Source organism: Crassostrea angulata, chromosome 1 (genome assembly GCF_025612915.1).
Source record: "Crassostrea angulata isolate pt1a10 chromosome 1, ASM2561291v2, whole genome shotgun sequence".
In the NCBI taxonomy this organism is placed as follows: domain Eukaryota; kingdom Metazoa; phylum Mollusca; class Bivalvia; order Ostreida; family Ostreidae; genus Magallana; species Magallana angulata.
In genome coordinates this window covers 22,230,599-22,253,458 of record NC_069111.1, presented here as the reverse complement: position 1 = coordinate 22,253,458, position 22,860 = coordinate 22,230,599, and the positions used below count along the sequence as shown (strand labels likewise).

At 35.2% G+C, this 22,860-nt stretch overlaps 1 protein-coding gene across 1 annotated transcript; it reads left to right on the top strand.

Annotated features, from left to right (window-relative positions):
- The first annotated feature begins 7,640 nt into the window (after positions 1-7,640).
- LOC128184187 (solute carrier organic anion transporter family member 4C1-like) lies at positions 7,641-20,163 on the top strand. Its single transcript, XM_052853551.1, is given in 13 exon segments — positions 7,641-8,513; positions 11,562-11,865; positions 13,121-13,396; positions 16,000-16,185; positions 16,342-16,438; positions 16,568-16,689; positions 16,782-17,039; positions 17,212-17,407; positions 17,668-17,812; positions 17,916-18,012; positions 18,015-18,099; positions 18,469-18,533; positions 18,813-20,163. Coding segments are annotated over 13 exon segments (2,163 nt in total). The 5' UTR covers positions 7,641-8,507; the 3' UTR covers positions 19,139-20,163.
- Positions 20,164-22,860: the final 2,697 nt, after the last annotated feature.

The following is a 22,860-nucleotide window of genomic DNA, read 5'->3' as shown; positions in this document are numbered from 1 at the left end:
CACTCAGACAAGATCTTCCTTTTGTCTTTTGCGATTACAGTATAATAGTTAAATAGCAGCTTTCATTATATGATATAATTGAGGAGAAAGAACGCAAAGATGTGTATTACATAGTTCATGCTTGAAATGAAATTTTAGAAACAGGCCATGCCATCGATCATATAAAATACCTCATCATGGCTATGATTTAAACAACAAGAGATTTTCTTGTGAAGGTGCAAAGGTAGCAGGCGTCAGCGTGTCACGTGACTTTTTTCTGCAATACCCCGTATTTGAACCACCAGATGTATAGCACTTTACTCTTCATATTTACTTATCTATTTGGATCTCTCTTAAATTATTTAAACAAAGTGAGCAATTGAAATTCAACTAATGCATTAAGAACCAAAAAGCTATACACACTCAGTCTGTGCATCGTCTCAAGCCACGGGTTTTGTGTGGAAATAGAATGGACACAAAACCCGTGGCTTGAGACGATGCAGTCTGTGTAAAAATGCCAAAAACAATATTAGTCGAGCTTAAAATAGTCCACAAAGGTCAATATAAACTAGAACAAGGCAGTTTAATTTTAAAGATATCAACATTATATAACCAATCTAATTAAAATTAGAACTTCCATCCGCCCCCCGGTTTTCGATATGTCGCGACATATCGCGGTTTTCGATCTGTCCACGCGACATGTCAAAAACTGGGGAGCGCATGCGCGGATCCAGAAAATTTTTCCAGGGGGGGTCCGAAGGATAATTGTGTTTGCCGGGGGGGGGGGGGGGGGGGGGGGTCCGAGGCATATTTTCGCGATTATTTTACTATGTAAATTTAATAAATTTTCATTTTCCAGGGGGGTCGGGACCCCCCCCCCCCCCGACCCCGCCCCCCCCCCCCTAGATCCGCGCATGGAGCGGATGTAAGTTCTAATTTTAACTAGATTGATTATATAATCTGCGGGTTTGAAATAAAAATTGAATGGATTGTGATTTTTTTTAGCTTCTAAGAATTGACTCGATGGCCTGCAAGGGTTTTTTTTTTTTTGCTCAAGAATTCGTCGTTTGTTGTTCAGATGCAAGCTAACTGCACTTAAGACCGTCATTGATCAGACTGGTAAGTCTATGGAAATCAGTTTTCTGTAAGCATTATAAACAGAAAAAAATTATAGAAATCGGTATTGTTGAAAACATAAACGGAGAAAATAGTCAGTGGATGTAGATAAATACATAAATTGTATATATATTCTAATAATATTTTACATTCAAATTATCACAAATGATATTTTTGGTTAAACCATGTGTTGTCTTTTTAGTGTGATAAATAACTTTTAAAAGAGACATATTAAATTTTAATTGATTAAATATAATTGAACATTTTGACCAAAGACAGTTCGTGTTCGTGGACCTTTCGTCAGACTTGGTGTAGAAGAATTATTAATACAAGTAAAACGATAATTATAAGGAAATTTTTAATTCCTCTTTAAATATCACATAGATGTATAAATTAGTCGTAATTGTGAAGATTTCCGGGTCAATCTGACTTTTATAAAGGTTTCGGTCTCACTGACGTCAGCTCTCAGAGGAGACAATACACATGTGCGGTAGCAACGACAGATCACTGTGTTCAATATTTCGATGTTTTGACCGACATTTTACCAACCAAAGTATTAAATAAACAATTCCAAAGGTGTGAAAAATGTTCCGAAGGATGTTGAACTGGGTAAGTTAATATTTTGGGGGGGGTAGTGCCATCGTTACACGCGTTATCATATGCTCGATCGGTCTATTTTTGGTTTCCTTTTTAACTGAAGCGTGCGAAAGCTCGAAAACCGGTTACGGTCATGTTTGTTTATTTTCCGGATTTCTTATTAGCCAAGTCTTATGTCAACAGAGAATATATACCACGAAGTAAAGCATGCGTGCTTTAATCAAGATAACATCTTTACTTCGGTGACCCCCTCTTCATCCGCATTCCCTATCAAATTAATAGCGCTATTCCCCTGGGTTAACGTGGCAATAATGACCACAGATTCAATAGTTAACATGATTTTCGCATTTCTCAATGCTTTCCTGTCATTTTCTTTTGTATTTAATTCGGTAGCAGAATAATTGGGCTTCTAGTGGCTATTTAAGATACATGAAATGATGAAAGGCCAAGTTCCTGCTTGTTATATATACTTATTTACAGGGCACGCGATTTTTAGGTAGAAAGAAAAAAGGAAACGATTTAAGTTGATACAACACCCGTCAACGTCATTACACTACTTGTTTGTTTATAAACTTCCTTTTTTAAAGTGACTGTGTTAAAAACACACTTTATAATTAAACAATATGCTACGCATTTGATATTAAACCATTTTCTACGTGTGCAACCTCATGTTGCACGTCAAGTCTGCAAACGGAATATCTGGTAGTTCTAAATGGTGCTGTTGAACTGTAAAACTGCACGTATTTCTCTTATATTTTCATTCGCAAAGTGGGCGAACTATCGTTTCCGGAAATCATGTTAAAAAAAAACCAACTTATGACTTCCTTTTTTTACGTGAACTGCCTACGAGTTTATACTTACATAAAAGAAACAGTACTACCATAGCGAGTTTTCAAAAGCTTCAATAAACGCATCGATCTTTTAAGGGTTTTTTATTTATATATAAAAAAAAAATCCGTTTGTAGACAAATATGTCAGAACGAATAAGGCAAAGGGCTATATATGATCAATATGGGCCTAACAAGGCCTCCTAAAACGAATATCATCAATTTACTGTAATTCTTTGCTTCCTATGTACAAATGTACATGTGAAGTTTTTTTTTCATAATTTTCATTTTGATCCAAATGCTCAGAATTTTGAAATATGACATCTCAGAGTTAACCTTTTCCCGCCATTTTCCCCTTATTTTACAGAAATATAATTATCTTTTTGAGTTTTTTCTTCTTCAAAAATAGATTTTGGAACTTAGTACATGTAGCATATCTTGCATCATACTCAGCAAAAATCTAGTACCGTCAGTGCAATATAATTATACACTATAAATAACTCATCAATTTTCATATTCTAAATTAACTGAAAGGTAAGAAATTCACAAATAATTATTTATATAATTTTCATATTCTAAATTGACTGAAAGGTAAGAAATTCACAAATGTTTATTTATATTTTTCTGCTATTGAAGTTGATCTTTGACTGAACAAAAAGTCCTATATCTCATATTTATGATGGTACAAATGGTAAGATGACAATTTTTAATGAAAGATGAAATGCCAAAAACTGTGTCGATTTTACTCCGTATGTAAACATGGAAAGGTACATTTGTGCTGAGTTGACATGATCATATTATCCCCGTTTTGATTTCCACAATAACATCCTGGCGGTTTTGTTGTGATATGAAACTAGTTTTATACATACATCGAGCTACACACTGATTTATTCTGCGAACTTTAACTACGTTAGAGAATCTTACTTAACTGTTTACATTGTGGACATACATGTATACCGTTCAAGGTTGGTTGAATGTTTTTGTGTATAGTTTATTGGTTCTTAAGCGGGAACTGAACTTTTGTACCCCTCGCATGGTAATTGCTTTCCATAAATCAAGTATAAATTTATACAGATTTAGCGGTAGATTTCCATTTACAAGTCTGTCTGAAGGGTTGGTAATTTGTCTTAAAGGGTGCTTTTTTTCTATTTAGCAAACAGTTTTATTATTTACAACAATAAACGTTTATTTCTTGTAATAAAACTTAATGACCCTACAGTAGTTTGATGTTTTCTCATACGGTGGTCCGGTAAATTTAAAATGTGACCACTCCTATTATATATATACTTCTTTTCATCCCAATATTCCTTTATGGTATTAGGTAACTGTTTCAGTGTTTCTAACAATTCTTTATAATTAATTCTAAATGTTTTTAAATTCTCTGGAAGGTTTTCTATATATTTTTTTTTTATATCTAAGCAGTTCAATCGTCACTTATTGTCGAAAATGTTTTTGTATATCTTGAAACCTTTTAAACCGTAAGATCTCAAAGTGTCTTTTGCCTTCTTATTCTTAAATTATCAATGCATGACTACTTGTAACTCTAGTACTTATCATGAAAAGTACTATTAAATCTCCAAACCAGGAAATATACAGTTATAGAATAATTAGCACGGCTTCCGGTTCCTGTTGAAATGTTACTGTTACAGATTCAAGGTGCTCTTATAATTTGATCCCTGTATTTTGGACTATGGACTCCAAAATAGAGCATCGAAATTACTCGATTGATTATCAAAGAATACGACTACATTTATAAAAACTGACTTTTTAAAGTCACGTATTGCCTGTTAAACTGTGGATAATTTAGAATTGTCATAATAGATTATACAATATTTTTTTAAGTTTTAATTTTAAAAAATAAAAAATGAGGATGTTCAGCATTTGAATTGCGATAATATTTAGTGGTGTTTTTGCGTAGGGATTTTCTACCTTCGTTGTTTCCCTTTTCCGGAAAAAAAAATCTGGCTTGAATAAGACTCGCACTCTTATTGGTAAATGGCGCCACACAATACAATTACATGTATTTCCCATGCAAAAATCAGTTCCACCTGACTGGAAAATTCGCCCACGGATAGAACACCCAGCACTCGATTTTCACCAAATAGAAAAGGTAAAAAGAAACACATATTCTGTAAACGTTAACTAGCAGTCCAAAAACGGATACCTTAATTTGATATTCAGTTGAAGGCTTCTTGAATTTAACAGGAAGAAAATACCAGGTATCTTTTTTCTTTTTCTTTTTTGCCGATACTAAATTTTCAAACTTATTTTTCATTTAGGAAACTTTATCCTCTTTCATCTGTATTGACTAATTCTGATAGTTTCAAAAAAATATTTTCCGTGTCGAGTCAACTAGGCTAAATGAAATGGATAGGGGGAAATACAACGCACCTGCTTTTAATTAGATTCGAATATAATAATGAAATATCCATACGAATGACGTACATCTAACAAATCACTAAAATATGGTCACCTTTTTAAAATTGTCAAAATGATAAAAATAAAAGAAAATCACCCCAGTCTACCTTGAAATAAAGAGGTGATGGTTTTAACCATCTGAGTGATCAATGATCATAAGATTTTTTAAGGAAGAAAGTCTGATGCCGGGCGTGAGGCCTATTAATAAATAACGACTTCATTCTTTTGTGTGAAGTGACGAGGATGAATGAAAGCAAATCAGTGTATGACTATGTAGTAGATATGTTATTAATTAAAGAGTATATTAATTAATTCTTTCCAAACAAACGGTTAAGTCTTTTATGCTGTAAAAAAGAAAGGTCGGTCTAAGTTATGGTCCTTGCGCCCAATTCCAATTGTATTTTTGTACAATAAAAATACATGTATGTCCAATTCAAATGAAAAAAAAAGAAATACATGTATATGTAAAGAACATGTATTTAGATATATATTTATTATTTAGATGAATCAAACATCAGTTTTGTAGAACAGATAATGAAACCAGACTAATTCATTCGCATTAAAACGAAGTTATCTCTCCTTACACTTGGGAAACTGACAGTGTTGAAAATATACGGTTCATATCAGAGAGATATATATATATATATATATATATATATATATATATATATATATATATATATATATATATATATATATATATATATATATATATATATATATATATGGTTTAACTAAATATGTAGAAAAGAAATAATGTGATAAGATTTCGATTAAGAGTTCACATTTTTCATTGATCATTGTTCTTATACATTTGTTACGGAAATTCAACAATATTTCCACTATTTCGAATATTTTATGCAGAGGCCAAATGTACTATTATGCAACTTCTGTTGTCCAAATCCGGCGTTTTCTACTGAATAAGATATTCTCAAAGTAATAAGTTTTCTACAAAATTCATTGTAGTCAAATTGTTAAATTTTCCGAAATTATACATTTTGGATATTAAATAATCGTCAAAAAATTCTACATTTCAAAGAACAAACAAACCAAAACCAAAAGAACTGTCAAGAAAATGAAAAATAAAATTTGACCAGAAGATTATGAAAACAAAACCCCCAAAACCTTAGGAATGTATAGAATGAAGAATATAAAAAATATGATCCCCCCCCCCCCCACCACTTAATTGATGGAGTTATAGAGAAATGGAGGTCCGTGATTTGTAAAGATCCTTAAGTATATATATGGCCCCAATGTCAACGTTTTACATATTTTTGAGGGTGGTATTCTATAATTTCATTCTAATTTAAAGCAGTGGCACTGCTTTTGAAATATTATACAGCAAAAAAGACGTGACCTTAATTAAATGATTGTCCTTTTTACATTTTTTTTTTCATTCTTTAAAACAAAGTTTTTGTAAAGGATTGGATATATCCAATTTAGTCTCTATGGTTATGGACTGGTATGGGCCGGACGAACGTTTAGACTTGCAATGCCCTTGACCATTATCCGATATGGTCATGACACTTAGTCTGTAAGGGTTCGTACATGTTATTATTTCTCTTGTTTAAGGAGAGGGTTTATATAGGCAGATTGCCTGCTGCATGCCCAATCTTTATCAAGTAATATTTTACATAATAAAATATTGTTTAAACTAAAGTCTGTGAAAGTTAATCAAGAAAAAAAAACACCTCTTGACATAGTATTACTAAGTTGATGACCATTCAAGTAATAAGGGCAGTCTGAAAAGTATGAACATGATATATTATTCTTCTAGCTAATCATCCACCTTTTATTCATAGAAGTGTGGGGGGAACATAATTGCTGACACTGTTTAATATATATAATTAGTAGTTGTTGCATACCATACTTATAAACTGACGAGGGCGGAATATGATAAAAATATCCATCTCGGAAATTCATCAAATTATCTTATCATAAATAAGGCATTCTTTGCAGTTCTGAATACATGTAGATTGTTCTCAAATTAGACAGCACATTCCCAAAATATTCGTCTGGCTCTAGGCTGGAATGCTGTGTTACGGTTTATTGAGACTCTTGTTTACTATCGGTCGGGAATGAAAAATGCATCCACGTGTATATACAACAGCATCACACAAGAGACGGTTTAAAATAAATATATTAAGCACCAACTGCAGACAAGAGGATGCACAGGAGTCGTTACGAAAAATGGGCAACGTTTTCGTAGAAATCCGTTCATTCTTTGAATCATCTTGGAGGGCTGTTCCTCTTGCTTGCATATTTGTTTGTGCATATGTACATGTATTGCGAAAACTTTTTTTTTTAAAAGCCAAAAATTTCCTTTTTTATTTTGGCTGATATTGTCGGAATAATGAGAAAGTATACTAGAATACAAGAATTTTTACAAATTTGCATATATTCTCATTTGAAAAGTGGGCAGCTTTCCTTGAAATCAATAATTTTCTTTGACGAATTCTATCTTTCACGTCTCTTTCAAGTGCATGGTTTAGGCACAGGTCTGTTTTATTTTACTCTCAGTACATATAATGTGCATTGTTCGGCATAATTTTATTTACCAGTAAACATGCTTTTACATGGAAAAACACAAGCACTTTAGTAATAAAGTACAATATTCCAAGTATTACTTGCACATCTTTATTTCAATGTAGTATCACATTACTAGTAGCCTAACATATTGAGCGCTGGTCTTATATAAGCCATTGTGCAGACACGTAAAGTTGGTACATTTATAAAGAGTAGGCTAAGATAAAATATTGGCACACCCCACGGGCCTCTGGGGTTTTTTTTTCACAATGGTGTCCAATATCTGAAACCTGACACTGTGCGAGCCCTGCCCCGTACAAGGTCCTCAAAACTTATCCGCAATTTCACGCCCGATTTCTACGGAGTCAAATGGAGCTTGCGCTACTCTGTACCTTCTTTAGTATGGTCCAATTAATCAAGTATAAACACAGCTTGCTTATAAAGTTTTTGACATATCAGATTACGAACTTAATGTAAATACAATGGAATGTTTGTTGTTCTATCGTGAAATTGGCTGAATACAACCAAATCCAAAGGGTCGATGTCCATTGCAAGGGTCTTTGCCCATCTTATTGAATGTTCATATCGGTGTATCCCTTTTCAAACATTGCAGACGTTGTTGTCAGTCAAATCGTTCCTTGCCCTGGCGCAAATCTCGTTGAAAAAATATTTGAGCAGCCTATCTTCATTGTCAGCAGATCTTTTGCAAATATCATTAAAAAAGCTTTATTCAAACATCCTCCTTTTTTAACGACAGATGCCTTGTATCCGAGGCGGGATTTTTTGTTCCGAATTAGTATATTACAGTCTGAGTCAGTGCTGGCGTAAGGAACGGTTTGAAATCTCGCGCTGTGTCGAGTTTCTCGTCGTTGTCACAATTAATCTCTGTCCTCTATATCTAATATCGCCCTGTACGACGGAAGTCAAGTCTCGTTTGGTCTAGCGAAGTGTGTCAGCGCAGTGCTTCTCACCTGGCCAATTCGGATATATACAAAGTCATGTAGTGTGAATATTTTGACAGTTGTTGCGCGAAATCTGACAACGATGGCGGTAAGTGAACATGTATATGTCCATGTTAGTCGGTGATCATTTTTGCTGGTTGTTCACTGCATTTTTATGATATATTTTTTTTTTTTACAAACTAATACTTTTTCTTTTCTTATCGAGCGTTTCCAGTGAGGTTTAATACGATAGGAAATATTCTTTTGAAACTCCTTTTTACTGAGGATTAAAACGGCTTTAGCTGATCTAAAATATCGGACGTGTTGGGATTGTATTTACACATACCCCGGGTTCAGATTATGGTCAGTGAATTTGTTAAAAACTTCTCTCTTTATTTGATCAGCAAACGCAAGTGAATATTTAAATCAAAATCAGATTTTTAATTTTGGAAAAAGATTGTGGTGAATGGACCCCCCCCCCCCCCCCCCCCCCCCAATAAATAAATAAATAAATCATCGATTCTTTCGATTCTTGAAGTCAATTATTCTAAATAAAAAAAATTGTGCTATCGAAAGGGAGGAAAAACACCAAGTTTTATCTTCCATATAAAAAAGATGTAAACATTGCATATACATGTTAGTATTTGCCACTGCCGGTGTTTATTTTTGACGGAAATGACAATGAATAACACAGCTTATGTATATACACAGACATAGAGAGTATACTATATTGATAACGTGCGTTGTATTAATATTAATTTACAGAGCCCATAAAAAAAGTCTGCCAAGTAACATCCCCTGGTACTGATTTAATTAGCTCTGTAAATAGAAGAAGGCTATATCCATTGCTGATAAACCGATATGTTCATAATTAATGAGTTCACTTTGTTTTAATTGCGATAACTCCTTGTTTGTGTTATAGAGGCAGAAGAACGGTTGTGAATAAAAAAAAACACGTTTTGCAATCACATACTGTACTCGGCCTAAGACTCAGTGGATACGAACTTGAGGAGGGCGGATACCCCGATTTTAATAATAGAAAGCACGCGAGAAATGTTCCTTTCTGGATGTCTTCATCAAATACCGAGATGTATTTGTTCCCCAGGCGTGTTTTAAATGGCCAATGAGAAATTGGACTGAAATAGTATTTAATATTTCTTTAATTGCTAAGTATGGTCAAAGTACCCTGAAGGCCAACCGGGGTTTACTGTTACCGTACTTCATAAAAATAAACATATTGCCCAATTCGTTAATCTCAATTAATAGAGTGTGTACATAAACTTTGAAATTCGAAACTTCTGCTCTCAGATTTTAAGACCCTAGACCCCATTCTTCACCTTGTTAAACTCTGTAATGTGATATATACATTTTTTCTAGATGAGTTGTTGTTTCATTCATAAGGGATTATGAATTTAGCAACCGCCATGTATACTATTAATACATGTATACTATAATTCCTACACGCGAGATGTACAATGCTTCTACAATGTCTCTACCACATCAATGACTTTTGATCTCATAATTTCCTTATATATGGTGCTTCAGATACTCTTGAAAACCCCCCCAAAAGTGCTTCACATATTAGAAAAGAAAATCCCCGCGACATTTTTATTTTAGACGACATTAAACTATATACGTTAGACCGTTCATAGTTTATTTCTGCCGTTCCGCGTTTCTTATTGAGAGATAATTTAGTTTATTCTTGATATCTGTCCACTTGATACCGTCATTCTAATCAGCGATTATCTGTTGTGACACAAGATAAACGCATTTACGCAGAAGATTAAACAATCCATCATAATCCAATTTATCTATCTCATATACCACACTTGTAATGTTTATTAGTTTAATTTATTGTAATAAAAAGGAAATGCATTTCATATATTTTACACGGATGACTCGACATAAAGTTATTCAATGTCGCCGTATGGTAATGAACTTCTAGAATGTCAAAAAACGTGTCTCTCTGTGACTTTGACAAGGCGCATTTTGATATCGTATGATGGCCCGAGACGAAAAGTATGATATACATGTACATATATAATACATATATCGTTTGACCTCTAAAATGATCATCAAAGCTTTATTCTACATCCGTGTGAACTTGTTCTTAATTTAATTAATTCTTTCAAAAGAAAGAAGCCCTGTTACTAGAGTTTATAAATGGTAACATCTATGATATTTTTAGAATGCTTTTAAATAAGTTGTGGCTGACATTTCCTGTGAACTACCAGCAGTCATCAAAGTTAATAGTACTAAGTACTTAACACCAGGGTCAGCATGCGACCCATATTCAGCCTGCTAACATTCGATGTTCCATCTGTGAAAAAAGGTTTAACAATATCTACATTGTCTGTCAATGCCTGTGGTCTACATTGTTTCTAAGTTATAGAGCCATTTTAACCAGACTTTGGACTTTCAGTAGGACTTAGCTATCTTTTTCTTGCGTCAAAACAAGTTAAAAATGACGCGGTTTCAAGCGAAATATGCACCGATTGCATAGTCTTCGCTCAAAATCAAGACAAATCTTGTTGATTTCAAAGAGCCGTGGCTGAGTGGCTAGTAATGAAATAAACATGCTTACGTCACATTGCTGTTTGACACAACTACCCAAAGTCCAAGCTATTGTTAAAATAGTTCTAAATCCATCACAAGTCCAGTTCTAAACTGTGGATCTTTGCCTTCTGTAAATTTTCTCTATTCCGTACCCCATCGTATAAGTACCCATTAATGATTTTTAATATTTGTAAATTATCAAGTTAGTTAATTTTTGTTACGTTGATTTTCATACCTCGTGGGTTTTTTTGACTCTTTTAAGTCCGGGATCAATGCAACTTGAATCACTAGCCATTGAACATTAAAGAGTTTGAGTGAAGTGGTATATGACCTAATGTATAAAACTCGTAAAAGTCATCTCCTGACGATGAGTGTCTTCATGGCCCGTCAGTTGAGAGTTCTTCACTTAAAATTTCTTTCTTCGTCACATTTCGCTCATGTCTTTGAAAGACTACTGAATGAATTGCGGGTATAGGCTGACGAAAGGCTCAGTTGTGTATATTGATTTCATCAATCATTATTATTTAATGTCATTGTTTTGGCTTCATCAAACAGTATAATTTGATGTTGATGATTATTGATATATAAACTTTATTTTTAGCTCAACTCGCCTCACACGGGCAAGCGGACGCCTTCGTCCGTCGATGATGTGGAAGAGTTACTTCCCTTGACGGAATCGGATTTTGAAGTCATGTCCGAAACAGAATCGTCTGGAAAGGACGCATGTGTAAATGGAGATATAAGAAACGGCAAAATGTCTGTGAAACCTCTACCTATGAAAATGGATGAGGAGTCTACCAAAGATATCAAATGCGGATATGGACCATATTCACCAAACTGTATGCAGAAATTCAACAATCCCAAAGCACTGCTGTTCTTCTTGAGCTGTTTTTGTATGTTGCAAGGTAAGAACCGTGTTTTATGTTGCAAGGTAAAGATCGTTGCAAAAGTAAGAAACTTGTTGCTAAGGAAAGAAACTATCAGCATGTTTGAAACTGTTTATGTGTGTTGCGAGGCGAGAAACTATTTTTGTATGTCGCTATAATTAAAGCCAGGAACTGCTCGTTTATGTTGCAAGGTAAGAATTCGTATGTTGCAAGTTGAGGTTCTGTTAATGAATGTTGCGTCTCAAGAGATTTTTTTGGTATATTGCAGAATCAGATTAAGTGAGTAACAAAGTAATGCCCTGGTTTTGGAATATTGTTAGGAACAGGTCTGTTTTAGTATGTTGCAAGGTTGTGAATCGGTTTAGTACGTCGCACGCAAGGTACGAAAAACGATCGAGGCTGGACATAAGCAATGTGACTCATCCGAATCGTAAAATGACGATAAAGTAAAGGATGCGTAGGAAGATTGATGATGAGGGAGCGCTATTCAAAGTGATTTATAATGGAGGGTTGTTGTCCCACAGCTTTGAAGATGCCGCGTACATTGCCAATTAAGAAATTTCTGCCTTCGAATGTACAGCTCACATTGTACTTAAATCAAGTTAAGGGAGACATGCTTGAAATGTTGATACAGTTGATTAGTATTAAATGATGTACTGTATTACGAGCTGCTCGTGTACTGTAGTATAATCACAGGCACCTGAAAGGATAGAAACAGTATAACCCTCTCTGTTTTTCAAAAAAGAAACCCAATATGGTTTCGCTTCCTTATTGAAGATAAGTGATATTCCCGATCAATCACATTCACGTGTCATCCATTTCAGTTTATTGTAATTTCATTATAACAGTTTATTGTAATTTCATTATAACAGTGTATCGTAATTTCATTATAACAGTTTCTATAACAGTTTATCGTAATTTCATCATAACAGGTTTGCGAGAATGATCATGTTCCTATCAATTATATACATGTATCCTTCTTGTCATTTTTCATCATATTTAAGATTTAAATTTTTAGAAATTGGCCCTATACAACATTCCCTTTGTCTTTCTATTCATTTTTTTATTTGTACGTTCATCCTATTTTAGATTAAATTTGAGAGATAGGCTATGTACGACATGTTGTATACAATTTGCAAGCATTGACTTTTTTCAGGCTTAGTTATCGAACTAATAACCTCAACTCGATCAGTTTATCTTTATTTTTAACTCAAGTTTATGAGGTTTGAGCAAACACGGTATTTTTTAAATAAAATCACGCCTTCACTTTTAGGTTTTGTAGTCAACGGTATAAATAATGTCAACACGACGTCGGTGGAGCGGCGCTTTGAGCTGCCCAGCTCCAGGGTCGGCTCCATCTCTAGCGCCTACGACATCTCGGCGGGAATACTGGGGGTCATCATCTCGTACTTCGGCTCCGGGAAAAACAAGCCCCGGATGGTGGCCTCAGCCTGCCTGTTCATGTCCCTGGGGTCGTTCATCATGGCCCTCCCTCACTTTATTACGGGCTTGTACGAATATGGCCAGAATGTGGCGGAATCTTGCCGAGGTAACGTATTGAATTACAGTAAAGCCCGACTATGAGAATGCAATTTGTAAGGGAATCTCGATTGTAGGAAATTATTATCACAATCTGACGCATGAAATCGAATTTTACCTTAGAAATCTCGGTTATTAGAAATCGATATTTTTTCCCGATCCATCTTATGTTGGCATTGAGTATTACACTATGATAACTTTATATGATTGTTATGATTTTGTTTAATTTTTTTTGTATTGTATCCATTGAAGAAAAAAAAACTTCTATAAAAAGGATTTACTGTACATTATGTGTGTCATGAAGAAGTCTTGCATCAATAGTGTTACAGCTATAAATAGGACCATAAGCAATAAAAAACATCTTAATGTTTGTATACATTAGCCTAATTTTTCAAAAAGTTAAGCAGAGCTTGACATTCCCAGACAGAAAATTACAAAATTCCGGAATGAAAAAATATTATTTCATGCACATGCACGAAATTTAATACAGTGAGTGAGATATTTCTGAATATTTCATGCATCACGGCCAAATTCTTTCTGAGTGTGTAAAACATGTTCTTTGTGATATAATCGAAAAATTATTTGACTTTACGATTTGGTTTCTTACGAGCACACACTTGAAATATTTATACAATAGTACGTCTTATATAAATCAAAATACAAAAATAAAAACATAAACAAATTCCCCTCGTAAACAAGTCTTCCTTGAGTAACAGGAACTTGGAGACTGGTGGCGCAAAGTGTTGATTGAATGATGATAGGATGTCAAGATTTCCCTTACTAGTTAGTACTTGACCTGATTAAAACATATTGTGACCCCAGTAGTAACTGTTGTTTTCAAATCTATCTTACTAGCATTTCGTTTCCTTCCTTAAAAAACTGTTATAATCAGACTGTTTCTGTATACTTGATATGTTTTCTCACCCAACATAACAATTTACAATGTACTACTGTATACAGAGAAATATTCGCCCCAATTTTATTTTCGCCCCTTTCGCCCTCATTGTCAGAGGATGAATTTAAGACTGGGCGAATTCTGTGTAACAAATAACATCTCTGTAAACACAACTGCAACTGGGCGAATTCGAGACTGGGAGAAACCGTTTGCAAGTGTAGAAGAGCGAAAATAACACGGGGCGAAAATAACCCTGTATACAGTATGCTAATATTCTCAATGGTAACAGTTTTGTTGCACACCTTCACTTGAAAATATGGTAAGCAGTTAATAACAAGCGCACCGAACAGGTGGAAGTGAAACATTGACAATACTAGTAAATCGAAACCTTAAACTTTAAAAAGAAATGGGGTCATGGTCATTCGTTTTGGTGAAGCAACTGTCAGGGTCACGTAATTGCGAGATTTTAGGGGCAATGTTGAACTGCTCCGAGTATTCAGCTGTATGTCAAGTCTTGGCTGATATCTTTAAAAGCTTTATCTTTAGAAATGTTACCTCAGACCCTGCATTATATGTCAGCTGTCTGTTGACCTTTTCACAAAGGTCATATTGCATGCAAGTACAGTCTTATCTGTCTTGCGGTATTAGGTTAACTGTTTAAAGGGGCTTGGTGACGATTTTGGTCAAAAATTATTTCTCCAATTTTGATGTTTCAATGCTTTAGTAAGGCATTTTTAATAGGCAACCAAAATTTAGGTGTCATTCCTTGAGTTATAAGCGAGTTACAGAGCTTACAATTGTTTGCTATGTAAACAAAGCTTTTGTTTACATTTTGAATGTTGAAGTGAAATTTCTAGTTTTAGAAAAAAAATAATAATGTGTTAAACGTTAGGAACTGTTTATTTATGCTTAAAATGAATAAGAAGATAGATAAATCGTATTGAAGAAGTTATTTTTTACTAGTATATTGAACATATGTAAACAAAAACAGGGCACGAGCCTTGTTTACATGACAACGAGTTGTGAGCCCTCTGTCTTGCTTGTAACTTGATGACTGACTCTCAAAATTAATTTGATCTTTAGAAGTCCATTCCTACAGCATTGTAAATAATAAAAACAGAAAAATAAAATTTGACCAAAATTGTGACCAATCACCATGCCCCTTTAACATCACGTAACATTTAAAAAACTTCGTTGCCAATTTTGACACCTCTGATGGATATGGTTGTACTTATGCAGCCATTATAATTGCGCAATTCCCACTCAAAACAGTGTCTAAATTGGGATTCTGTGTTTGACATTTCAATGCAGTCAAATTGAGTAAATCTTTTAAGCATTATGTATGTTGCCTTACCAAGGGGACATGGTTTTGAAATGGCACAAAATGGTAGTGTCTACAGAGATTTCAAATGTTATCCGACTGAAAATTTTTCATTATTATTCATATACCGTATTGATTGTTATATATTTCTCCCTAAACTTTACTTTAAAAAAAAAAGAAGAAAAAAAGAAGATTTAGATGTACATTGTACAGACTGCATGTAAGGAAGATAACTCTAAAATACGAAAATAATCTTTGCAGTTGAGGGTGTTAGAATTCATTTTTTTAAATATATTTTTATATATATGAGAGAGAGAGAGAGAGAGAGAGAGAGAGAGAGAGAGAGAGAGAGAGAGTTTTCTGTTTACATTCATAACTATTCCTCTCTCCCACACAGATCCAGCGACAGCAGCTCTCAGTGAGAACTCGTGCTCCGCGGACGCGGAGAATTACCTGCAACACTTCCTGTACGTGTTCCTGCTGGGTCAGGTCATGCACGGGGTCGGGGGAACCACCCTGTACATAGTGGGCGTGGCCCTGGTTGACGACAGTGTCCCGTCCTCGGCCTCCCCCTTATACGTCGGTAGGTAAGGGCCGTACTGAGGTAACGTCTCATTTGCTACATATGGTCTACGTAATAATTCAAGCATTTGTTGAAACATCATGTATATTTGAATATATTATTTTAATATTTGCAATTTTCAGAACTTAAAAAATAATATTTCTTTTTTTTTGGTAGGAATAATGTATTCCTTTTCCACCTTGGGTCCCGCGTTAGGATACGTAATAGGGGGACAATTGCTTAACCTCTATGTGGATTTCTATGAGGTTGAAAGGTAAGTTTCCGCTCTTAATAACAACCATTCAATATTTTTTGCATTTTTATTTTATCTCGAAACATTCTCTTAAAAAGCTTAATCTGAGTTCTATAAAGACAACCATTAATTGTAAATTTTCTTTTTTAGCGTGTCGATAACCCCAAAGGATCCCCGATGGGTAGGCGCATGGTGGGTGGGGTTTGTCGTTGCGTCTTTGCTGTTTTTAGTCGTTTCAATTCCATTGTTTGGTTATGGAAAAGAATTACCAAGTAAGTTTTTACTTCGTCTTCAAAGAAATTATATAATCAATTTTGAATAGTAACCACATGAAAATTGTTTGACGGAACATTTTGATTTTCAGCGGCTCAGCACGTAAGAGAAACGCGGGTAACAGAAACCCACAACGACAACACAACAGAAAAAGCTGTCAAAGAGTTGGGGGCGTCCATCAAGGACATGCCGCGATCGTTTTGGATCCTGATGAAGAATCCTGCCTTCTTGTTCATTTCACTGGCGGGGACCTTCGAGGGATTTTCTACATCTGGAATGGCCACATTCCTACCGAAACTTATCCAGAACCAGTTTGGCACATCCGCTGCTTGGGCGGCAATTCTCAGCGGTAAGACACGAATCTCGCTCGCCCTTTTCCGTTAAGATTATATTTGTGGTTTCGGAAATGGCCGAATAGTTGCGATTGGTTTGATTTATTTACGATTTTTCATACATTTATAGATAATAACGAAGAATAAGCGATGGAAACTTTTCCCTGACGTTGTTTTATTTTTATATAGGTCTAGTAGCTGTTCCTGGTGCCGCGGGCGGTCAGTTTGTCGGAGGGATAATTTGTAAGAAGATGAAGCTGAAAGTAAAAGGCATGCTACGTCTGAACGTCATCGTCTGTATACTTGCGCTTCTTCTTGACGCTGTCGTCTGGGTGCGATGTGATCTAGAGGACATCGCGGGCGTCACAGTTGGCTATAATCAAGGGTACGCAATTGTTTAAGTCTGATTGCGACAATGCTTTGATTTCCCTATTTGTTCCTTTATCTAACCGATCCTTCGCCTATCTTTTTCTCCTTGTTTCTAACTTAATTTAACCTTTGCAATTTCTTTTGAACTTTCCAAGACTGTGGCATTTTGACAGGAGTTCAAATGTGAAGTTTTCGTCTACGGAAGTTGTCAGCTTTAATCATATTTTCTTATTTATCATCAAATGCTGACACTGTATTTATTCTGTTTAATTTCAGGGAGGACGTTGATGGTCTCATATCTGCGTGTAACAATAACTGTTCTTGCAGCACGGCGCTATACGAGCCGGTATGCAGCGAGCACAATGTGCAGTACTTCTCGCCGTGTCACGCCGGGTGTTCTGGGAAGGCTCGGGACGACGGGGTAAGTGCAGAAAGGTCAAGGATCAGACAACTGTCAAGTTGCAACAAGACTTTATAAACTTGTATATAACGATCTGTTGATTATCTGTTTCATGTGGTTTTAGACGTATTCAAACTGTTCTTGCGTTGCTGCGTTCAACCACAGCGTTTCCCATCTGTCACAGTCCACCGTTAGGAAAGGGAAGTGTAACTCCGAGTGCTTCAGTTGTACATCTTTCTCCCCATTTTGCTGTTGTCCATCTTTTTCCGATTCATTGAATCGCCTCCTTCCGTGGCTGTTACATTAAGGTAGAACTCCTTAAACACTTAAACAACAACTCATTTTAATTATGAAGAAATATCATCAAAATTATATATAGCCTACCCACTTCTAAAAAAAGTATATCAACAAAACACAAATTCCTTAATCAGTATTTATAACTTGTAATTTATACAGAAATATGAGAATTTTATATGGGTTTGAACGTAACTCGATCGTTATGGTTGTTATTTTTGTACGCTGTTTACCTATGTTATCATACCTATTGCCCACCCATTTGCCATGTGTATATCAGTAATTAAAATTTTTAATGTGTAAAAGAAATTTTTCATAACACTTGCTAATTTCTGCATTTCCTCAAAACCTGAATTTCACAAGGTTCCACATCTGTGTTGTAGATGTATACATGACAGTCAGCGGACGTTCGCACTAGGTATTCAGTGGTTCATTGCCAGACTCCTAGGTGCGTCTTTTCTTTTTGCAGCCAGCTGTTATAGCAGTTTTGACTCGCTGAACATATTTATTAGAGAGTTGTGGCTTTGGAATTTTTAGAAAATTGTTATTTCAAGCTACTTAAAGGTTTTTCTTTTATAAGTGACTTTCAAAGCATGAAAAATGTATAATGTAAATGACAAGTCGTCAGAGCAGACTTTTTCGCTCGAAGGAAAAGTACATGATGCTCTCTTGGGCATCTTGATGTTCTTCTTAATCTAAAAAAGATTTGTTCTTTTGTCTGTCGCAGGAATGGTTCCGGGACCAATTTTCTTTGGGGCCATCATCGACGGTACCTGTTTAGTGTGGCAAGAGAAATGCAAGGAGAGGGCTTCCTGTTGGATTTACGACAATGAGGCGCTCAGTCGGAACTTCTTTGTGATACTCGTCTGTGTGAAGACTCTAGCGGCCATTATGTTTATACTGGCCTACAAGTTCTATAACCCGCCCGCCGACAAGTTGCCCAATGTTAGTACGACAGTGAAAAATCACAGTACTGAGAATGGGACAGGGCCACCAAGGAAAGATAACTCCAGTGTTTCAGACTCGGTTTCCGAGCGAACTTCCACGTTTTAAAGGAATCGTCCGTTAGTTGTCCTTAATTTATTTTAATTTAAAGTTCATCTGCATATAATCCTCATTTGACAGTCAGTGTCAAGCCCAACTCTGTCACATGATTCTCTAGCATTCCTGTTGTGTGTTCACAGTTTATAAATCTGTGATTGTTATTACAATTTCGATAATCCAAGAGAGACGCAAAGATTGTGGTGACGCCCATTTTCAATATGATTTGGGTGCAATTAAAAGGACGCGTCAAAATTGAACAAATAAAGCCACACTTGTACAGATTTGGTTTTTTTTTTCAAAACGACGCTTAAATTCGAAGATTCGATGATGTTGGTGACATTGTTTGAAACCTGAATGTGAATTAAACGCTGAAATCTGTGACGCAGATGCGCAACCCAATGTGACGCAATACAAGTGAGACGCTGTAATTTTATTCAGCATTGGAATTTAGGGGGCGTTACAATAGTGGAAACGTCGTCGCTTAGTGTGCAAGCCAGAATTTGTAAATCTTGCATGAAAAAAATCTTTTTTCCATGAAGTTTCATTATTGTTGATTCTAAGTACTTACATATATATTTCTTGTGTGCTGGTTCACAAATGAAATATGTAGTTTGTTATTGTACTTACTTTGCAATGTACATATTTCCATAATCTATACTGGAACTTGTGCTGTGATATTTTATATCAACATCTTTAAAGACAAAGCAGGTTAAATTACATTTTTTTACCAGTTGAATGCCACAAGATTTTTATTTTTTTATTAGAATGGTTCAGCTGTTTATTTCTCAATTGATTTGCGGACAACATTTGTACGTCCAACTCAGCATAATGATATTTTGTTTGAAATACTCTATCATCACCTCAGAATGTTCATGAAAAAGAAGTTATGGCGTCGACTGTATAGACGCAGACGTTCAGTTGGTAGAAGGTGCTGACTTGCTTGATTATTGATTGTTTTTAAGTTATTAATGTCAGAATTATGAAAGATTTTATTTTTACAATAAAAACTTTTCCATGAGGAAAAAAGAACTCAATCATTTTGTTCGTCTTTCATTCCTTCTGAAGCACGTTCTTGCACGGTTGTTCATTGTTGCTCATCAACAAAACCTGCTGCCATTTTTCCTCTTCGTGACTTCTCGGAAATTTTGTTGAAAGATTTCCGCTCCAAATATTAATTAACGCTGATTGTAAATCTCGTTTTTTTATGTGCATCACGCAAGCATTCAACCGTCGATTCTTATTAATTCCTGCAATTAAAGAACTTTCTGAGTCAGCATGCAATTAAAAATGTTGTACATCTTGATTTTTTCCCTAAAGCAAATCGATGCAATCTTTCATTCCAGTAATATCCCCGTTTATACTTGTTGACAATCGGTTTGAATCTATCAAAGTGACTTCAACTCCCCCCTCCCTTCCTCGACTTTATAGCTGGCTAGATTACGATACCCCCTCTCATTTTGATGTAATTTGTTCTTTGATTGTTCCTTTCTTCTATCTCCTATCAATATTCAACACATTCTGCACCTCTCTTCTCAACTTTCAAAATAAATCATTAGCACGGAAAGTCATCGCTGCCTTACAACGTAAAAACTATTGTATACAATTGCACTATTTGCAGTTGTCCTGAATTGGTCAAAAGGGGTCTAGAGTTAAACATAGGATTTTCATTTCAAGAATCATTATATTTATGTCTGTTTTTATTGTTAATGTTTCACAACTTGGTTGCACTTGTCAATATAAATGTAGAATTTGATCTGAAATATGCCTACATGTTCAGTTTACAGTAATACGTCTATTGATCTATATACGATTTCTAGACAGTCACCGGCCATGAGACCCGAAGCAATAGTAATGTACGTACGTTAAATATATTACCTTGAGTCGTATTCCATGATGACCGTAGTCGGGCGAAGATCTTGTAGTTTTCAGCACGTGTCAAATACTGTCAATCAAAATCCACGGTGGTACAAATAAACGATATATATTAATCCGGTTTGTATGACCCTTCAATTTCCGGAAGCTCGTAATTACATTAATTAGGTATGTGAAAGGGATTTTTATGCATTTCAACTGTCACAATCAACGAAACGTTATTATTTCCTAATGATACAATGGGTAAATCTGATTACAGAAGTAAAACACACGTTTTTAGCTCACCTGAACCGAAGGTTCAAGTGAGCTTTTCTGATCACCCGTTGTCCGTCGTCCGTCCGTCCGTCCGTCTGTCCGTCCGTCTGTAAACTTTTCACATTTTCAACTTCTTCTCCAAAACCACTCATCCAATTTTAACGAAATTTGGCAGAAAGCATTATTATATTAAGGAGATTATAAATTGTAAAATTCAAAGGGCAATCCCTTTTTAAACGAGAAATAATCATGAAACTGTGAAAAAAGGGGGGGGGGTATCTTTTAAAATCTTCTTCTCAAGAACCGCTGCTCCAATATTACCAATATTTATATGACAACTTCTATATATAAGGCAGATTCTAAATTGTAAAAATGGTGACCCTCAGTCTAATACTGGGACCCTTAGAAGGGTTCAAACTATGTGTTGTAAGCGTGTTCTGATCGTGTGTTCATTTATATAAGATCGGGCTCGTTATTCGGAATTACGAAACGGAAGCTCTTTGTTTGTACTAACTAACCGCCATTTTGAAGAAGATTTCAGACGTCAATTTTGACAAAAGAAAAGTTTGTGATTTGCCGGTTTAACTAATATGTAAACGGTGTGACCGTTGGACCGAGCGCAGATTTACCACAATGCAGTTTGATTTTTGTAGAATAAAATTTATTTGAAACGCACACAGTAGGATCCGCCTGGTTGCCTCCTCAAATCATTAGCCAAAGTTTTACTAAACGTCGCGTGCTCAGTCTACATTGTGACGTCATATTTCAGACGTAAAACGTTCAAGTTTTGTCTTCGGAAATAGCCGAAGAGAGTAACGTTATTCCGAACTATTTTTTATTTCTTCTTTCATTGTTTATCAATTTAATTCATATGAATGCCGCTGTAATAAAATTAAATACTTTATTCGGTATCTAAAAGATCAGTTCCTTGACCTTAATGTTTTGATTTTCCATCTGATAATTTGATAAGACAAACATAGAACATGTCGTGTTTTTTGATTGAAGCACTATTGAAAATTATCTGGTTTCCTTTTTAATTTCTTTTAATTCGAATTACCTTCTATTGAAACACTGGAACTTATCTAATCGAGTTTAGGGGCAACAAACATCGATAAGTACTGATCAATCAATGATCGAACTAACTTTTTAAAAACAAAATGGCTGCCAAGATGGCGGCGCCCAGGGCTGGAAGAAACTTTTTTTGGCCTTAGTACCCCTGATTCAACTTTCATTTTTCACTGATTTTCTTATATATACGTGTTACCATTAATCTTCGCTTCGCGAGGCGGGCTTTGCCCGCCTCTCGCTGCGCTCGGTATAAAAGTAACGTTTTTAACGAAGAATGATATAAAGAATATTTTATGAAATAGTGGTAAATCGTACTTCCGAATTCAGCTCTACAGTAAACTATCAGCATAATCACCATGCCATTTGTTTTTACACAGCGTTTTCAAGATTCTTTTTTTTTCTACTTAAAGCTATTTAATTTGTCATCGATTATTGGAATAATTGTTGCGTAATTTAATTGTAAAGTTTACCGATCGAATCAAACAAGTGCAACCACGACCTTGGTAAATATGAATGGTACTGATATCGGAGAACAA